The sequence below is a fragment of the Hippichthys cyanospilos genome, chromosome 1, assembly GCF_059441005.1.
Source record: "Hippichthys cyanospilos isolate Australia breed blue-spotted pipefish chromosome 1, RoL_Hcya_1.0, whole genome shotgun sequence".
NCBI lineage: Eukaryota > Metazoa > Chordata > Actinopteri > Syngnathiformes > Syngnathidae > Hippichthys > Hippichthys cyanospilos.
The window spans coordinates 23861554-23867965 of NC_142369.1; the positions used below are offsets into that span (position 1 = coordinate 23861554).

Sequence of the window (6412 nt, forward strand, 5' to 3'; positions counted from 1 at the left end):
GCCATGTAAGTTACAAAAGCACAAAGTGAAGTACCATTTACCATAAATGCCAACAAAAAATAAATCTATCCAGCACCTGTTGGTCAGGCGATCCGCTGATGGAAACGTGATCGTTCATTACAAGCTCGCTTGACACCCTGAGCAAGAGAGCCATTGCGCTAATGACACCACCCTCTCGCTAATTGTCTCCTTATTTTACACACTGAAGAGTCTTCACGCTAGATCAGGGGTCAGCAACCTGCGGCTCCGGAGCCGCACGTGGCTCTTTCATCCTCATGTTGCAGGGCCGTGGTTTGGGAAAATAAAAAATGCTTGGTCCAGATCGACTAAGTGGGTTAGGGTTAGGGTTAGGCGTAACAAGCCGCACATTTGAATTGTTGTCAATGAAGTTTGGGTGAGTGGGTGATAGGTCAACATCTACAGGACGCGTTTGGTGCGGCGGGACACGAAACGTGACGCGAGACAGTCAAAACAGCAAAAACAGGAAATGGAAATAGAGCGTGGCCTTCAATTTCAGAGTAAGGTATAACTGAACATTAAAATCTAAAGCGCTTGAAGAATTTTATAATACAAAATAAATGTCGTCTTAATGCGTGTGAGCAAAGATGGACTCAAACGTTGGGTCAGTCTGCTACTTCTTTTCTTGAAACAAAGAAGGTAACAAACTTTGTCAACACAAAAACCGCGGAGAGCTAAATTACAAACGGAGAATGTAAACAGGAAATACAGCGCGACCTTCCAGATTAAAAGCAGATATTTCAAAATGAGGACATTTTTTGGGACAAATGAAGTGACCTTCTCTGTTCTTGAAAATCAGAACATTGACTGTTGATGAATTTTATCATGAGTTAGTCAAAGGTCTATTTTTAACCAGTAGCTTTAACAATATTATTCTGAAAGCTTTATTTGGAAAAGCCTGATAAAAATACATGAATGCAACTGTTAAAGCAGGGCACAGTTCACCGATGGATGGGCTAGGCTTGTGGTATTCTTTCGAGAGAAAAAAAAAATGCCCGCCCTCCTTTTTTTTTTTTTTTTTAGCTGACCAACTGTATAAACGAAACTCACAATTTGGGCCTTGTCAATGTCATTTGCTGACTGATGTAGTAGCCCTGTCTCATACATGGCCAGTGTAGAGTTGGTACGTCAACAAGCCCAACGGTTCTCCAGGAAACGCCCCCTTTGAGTGCCGTTTTCAAATATTTGTGAGCGGTATGGCAGGGGATTTAGTACCCCTTTAAAAGTTGTTTTTTTTTTTTTTTTCCCCCCCAAAATTGATGTTATGGGCAGAAAAAGCCACAGCCTGGTTTTATGAAAAGGGTTGCCGACAGGTGGGAGTGTTTATTGTGAAATTATTGTTTATGGAAAACAAGATGTTTGTTCCAGAGATGAACACTAATAAAGGCCATGTTGAGGCGAGGATTTAGTTTTCTTCATAGCTCAGTTCTGAAGGACCGATTCAAGTCGGAGGCGGGACACAAAACTTTTCTCCAAAAAAACGCTAATCTGAGATGGTTTGTGTCAGAGGAATTTCAGCGTTTGCCAGCCTTTTATTGCAAAGAAATGAAAGGTGTTTTGTCGGGAAGAAGGCCTTTGGCATGAAAAAAAGGTGCAACAAAAATAATATCATATTTTATGAAAACAGAAATAAATATGAATAAGTTAATACAACCATTATTTCATAAATACATCCTGAATGCTTCCCGTCCAGATAAAAATGTGTATCATAATTCATCTTTCTAAGAACAAAACATGAACATTGGGATGTAAAAAGGTGGAGAAGTGAGAAGTGCTTGTTTTGTTCCTGAATGAATACAAATCAATAACATTCAAACATGCAGTACATGAGTTCCACGCAATATTATTTTCTTGGTTCTTCTTGATTTACTGGACTTTGTGTGACATTTTCAAATGCATAGTTTTACCGGAACAAGTAAAGAAAGAATACATTTGTCCACAGAAATACGTGGTTTGAATTTAAAAAAATTGAAAATAAAAGCCTGCAAATTTCAAAGCGCATTTGACATTTGAAGATACTCACAAAAATCATATTTTCCTTGGGCTAAACCCCAGTCCGACATTGACAAAATTTGGACAAACAGTATGTTTTAGTTTTGTTGGATCAACAAGAAGCTACACGTGAAATTTGGACAGGCTTTTTCATTATACAGGACAGCGACATACATACTATAGCGTAGACACACAGAGATGGAAGAAGCCTTTGTGTCCAAGTAGGGGACGGCGCGGGTCGTCAATCCATCGCACGCCGCGGCACGCCGTAAGAAAGCGTTGGTCAGACACAAGCGCACTTTCTGGCCGAGTGCTTCCTGAGTGTGTGGTAGACCAGGTTGTCGTCCAGAAAGGACAGGCTGTCGTCAAACGCCACTGGGCGGCAGCAGGCCTGCGGGGGCGCGTCCTTGGCGGGCGACCTCACGCGGCGGGCCAGGTGGCGGAGGATCTTGTCGTAGTTAGTCTCCGACTTCCTGCAGGGCCCCGCGCAGTACCTGAATATCATCTCCTCGCCCGAGCTGTAGCCCAGACCCAGGTCGGTCACGTTGAGGTGGACCTGCTGGAGCGCGCAACCCGGAGCTTTCCGCCTCCTTTTCCGGCCCGGACCGGTCGTGGTCTCCCGTCTGACCCGAGACCCCGCGCTCCGGTTCTTCTCCGACCGGGGGGTCCTGGAAGGTCGGGGGGAGTCGGTCGGCGAGCCTCGCAGTCTGCTCGCGGTTAACTTGATCAAATCCACCGCCTCGTTCAAGTCAGCCGGGATAGGTTCCTCCATGTCTAAAGGGAAAGCAGATCATGGTGTCTGGAAGAAACGCTTTACGATGTCATTGCTTCCCCGTCAGTCATCACTGCGTTTGTCTTTCAAAATTTCACCGGAATACTTCGTTTGCCTTTCAGCTTTCCCGCATCGTATTTTCAATCACAGCGACTGTGTGAATCTCCCAACAGTCCAAAACCTTTCTTGTTTGGGCTTGATTCGCGTTGAGATACTTGACTTCAGATGCTCGTCATTCAGCATTCACATTTATTTTCTTTGAGCACAGGCAATTTGATTGTAGACGCTTCTCTTTCAGTATTCTTTAAATACTTATGACAAGCAACATTTTTGAACCATGTGTAAATGGTTTCCTTCCAGCAGTTTTTAACCATGCTAGCTCTCTCTCAGCTCTCCAACTTCTTCAAGATAGTATTAGTCTTAGTCTCTTAGTATTCCCATTGAACAATTTGTTACAAGCAACATTTTTTAAATATCATTTGAAACGAATGCCGTTTTCTGAGCCCCGCACAAACATTATCAATCATTATGAACGAGGTACTTTACATGACGACGGTTTACAATAGTGATATTTGGGTTTTTTTGTCAATGCTTCTCGACATGCTCAGCATCTCAAACGTTCCTGAACTAAACCTTAGACACACAGCACTGTGAAAGTTTGTCTTTCAGTGTCCACGTTCGACTATTTTTGTACTGCACGAGGACGGATGCTCTAATTTCAACGTTGCCAACTGTATTTTTATCATAGCAATAAGAACAGTTGACTCTCAGCATTCCTGTTCCAAGTACTGTAAGCGTGCATCAGTACAATGTGAATGCTTGTCTCTCAGCATTCGGACTGAAATGCTTGTTTTCGGTCTATGCGACATGAGCGTGAAAAGCCGTTCTCCCTGCATTGCCACGTCTTTTTTTTCTGAAATAACATTAGAGCGGCCGCCGGACTGCCTCGGCGCTCCCCCGGGATCGATTGCCTCCTAAGCCCGTCCTTACATGCGTCTGCCTGGTCATCCAAGTTCTCCTGGCTCCTGCTGGTGTCCTGCGAGGTGACTGACAGGCGAACCCGGAGCGGCGGGCTCTCCAGGGGCCTCTCCTCTATGACCGCGGCCCCCCGGGGCCCCGGGCCGGCGTGCACGGCCCCCAGCACAATCAAACAAGTGGTCAGGCTATGCCATAGCGTCATGGTCCGCTTGGATCCGGCAGAGGGACATGGCGCGCCTCGGAATCGGCTGCTTTCATCTGGCAGAGAGAGGCTCTTCCCAAAGAGAATTCCTCCAATTTAAAAAAAAAAAAAAAAGAACCCTGTTTGTCAGACGTCCGTCAGGCGCGCATTCCCGTCGAGCTCCGAGTCCACACTGAAAGAGGGGAGCGGGAGGAGGGATGGGGTGTGTTGGTGACGTGTGGCTATCCATTCACGGTGGGTGGAGACTACACAGGTCAGTAAAAAATGTGCTTCCAATCAGCGGGACATAACATGTGCTGCTACTTCACGCTGCTTTTTTTCATGACATTTGATACATCCTCATCAGAAGTCTACAGCTTCACATAAATATGATATGTGATACAACACATTTGTCGACTCCGCTAAGCGGGATATTACTTGCGGATATAAGCCATTATTTCATCTCCAGCAAAGGAGTGAGTGTACATGTTGAGATATACAGGATTTTTTTTCTTTAGGGTCCTCTTGATTTATGTTTGTGTTTGTGTGTGCTGTAGTAGAGAAACTATGTAGCAACAGAGATGTTATCAAGACTGGACCTCCCCAAAATTGATGAAAAGATGAGAAGCGGTCAGGGAGTCGCCCAAGAGGCCAAAAGCAACAATAGACGAGCTACAACATTTTCGGGCAAGTATTGCCTATTTAGTACATGTGTCAACAATCTGACTGGTAAGGGTAGAGTGGCAAGAAGTCATCTCTTACTTAGAAAAGACAAAAGAAAAAAAAAACATCCCTCAAAGCTTTCAAGATTGAAAATGACAGTCTAGCCAGATCAAACTGAGGCTAAGCATTTTGGGAAACTCAAGACAAACGTTTTCTTCACGACGTCCCACGGTCCAGAGCGGCTCGGTGGATGAGCACGACCGCCTCACTGTTAAGGGACCTGAGTTCAATTCCAGCTGCTTCCAGCCTTCCTGTGTGGAGGTTACATGTTCTCCCATAACCCACGTGGGTTCTCTCCGGGCACTTCAGTTACCTCCCTCACTCCAAAATCATGCATGGCGAGTGTATTTGACACATTAAATTGTACTAAAGTGTGAGTGGGTACATGAATGGTTGTTCATGTGACCTGTGATTGGCACACATCACGGCGTCCTTCCCCTTTATCTGTTTTATTTGACTGATCCATTTCTTTCTACATTTTCAATCACCTGGTGTTTTACTATAGTATGGTCCAAAAGCACTACACTTGGTATAATTTTCTATGGGGGAAAAAAAAGCATGTTTCCTTCCCGTAAAGCTGATTAAAGCAATGAATATAAGAAGAATCATAAAGTTGTTTATTTAGCTCAAATCAAGTCTAACTGCATGCAGATGTTGGCTGAGGTATAGACAGACATACACGTAGTATAGAAGTGACATATTAAGGCAAGATTTTTGGTTTGTTTACTTCTCCCCCCGGTCAAGATCACACAGAAGAGACGTACTCTTTCCCTCAAGTTCAGCATGATGCAAATCTTCAGCGTCAAAGTCGTTTGATTTATCGGAGCCAGATGATGCTAAATTTAGCGCATTGTGATGAATTGTGTTTGTTCGTTTCTTTTTTTTTTCTTGCGAAAACCCTAAATGGAGGCTCATCAGGCGAACTTCCACTCGAACGCTGTCTGGTGGGAATATAAGAAATGAAGTAATCACGGAGCTTGTGACGTCACAGCCTCATTAATAAAAGACGAGTGTTCTGAACATAATGAAAACAAATCGAGCATGAAATTTCCTTTCCCACATTTGAACGTTTTCAACGTTGCTTAGGTTTCTTTGAGATACCTAGCATTTTTTTCATTCTTTTTTTTATCATAAGATTAGTTACATCAAAAAAATGTGTAGATGAATAAAGAAATTAATAAAGGAATAAATTCCGTTTCCGCACGCAGCCTTTAAGAGTAGCTCGAAAAAATTGGTGCAATGAGCGCATTTTGATCTTCAGTTTGAAGTACAAGCATCATATACAGTAAAAGGCAGACTTTTGATTTTTAAAAGCGAGAACGTGAATTAATCTCACTGGAAAAGTAAATCTTGCCACTAGTGGGCGCTCTTTACTTTTTTAATGTTTCGCACACTTTGGGATTACGCTGGCTAAACGTCAGTACTACTTTATAATGTTTAACATATTTTATTAATTTGTGGTTAAATTTCACTGTTACTAGTTTGTATTGTTAATGTATGGGGGTTATAATTTATCGATTTGTCGAATTTTGTGTCTTGTCAAATGTTTTTAAATAATATTTATTGCTTCGGACATTCAAAAACACGTATGGATAGAATGAAATGTATACTGGCAAGGATTATATGAGTCTGCTCTGTTCGTTTTGGTTTACGTTTTAATTTGCTTCTTTATATTTTTGTTTGTTTTTAGAAAAAGGGGACTGACTCGCCCAAACGTGCATGAGAAATGTTCGTGCCAATCGTTTTCG

At 43.0% G+C, this 6412-nt stretch overlaps 1 protein-coding gene across 1 annotated transcript; it reads right to left on the reverse strand.

Annotated features, from left to right (window-relative positions):
- Positions 1-1384: 1384 nt before the first annotated feature.
- On the reverse strand, positions 1385-4302 carry LOC148429732 (glial cell line-derived neurotrophic factor-like). The gene is made up of 2 exons (XM_088415836.1): positions 3773-4302; positions 1385-2784 (listed from the first exon to the last, which is right to left on the reverse strand). Exons 1-2 carry the CDS (start codon positions 3960-3962, stop codon positions 2294-2296), a joined length of 681 nt encoding a protein of 226 aa, XP_088271962.1. The 5' UTR covers positions 3963-4302; the 3' UTR covers positions 1385-2293.
- Between the last annotated feature and the right edge of the window lie 2110 nt (positions 4303-6412).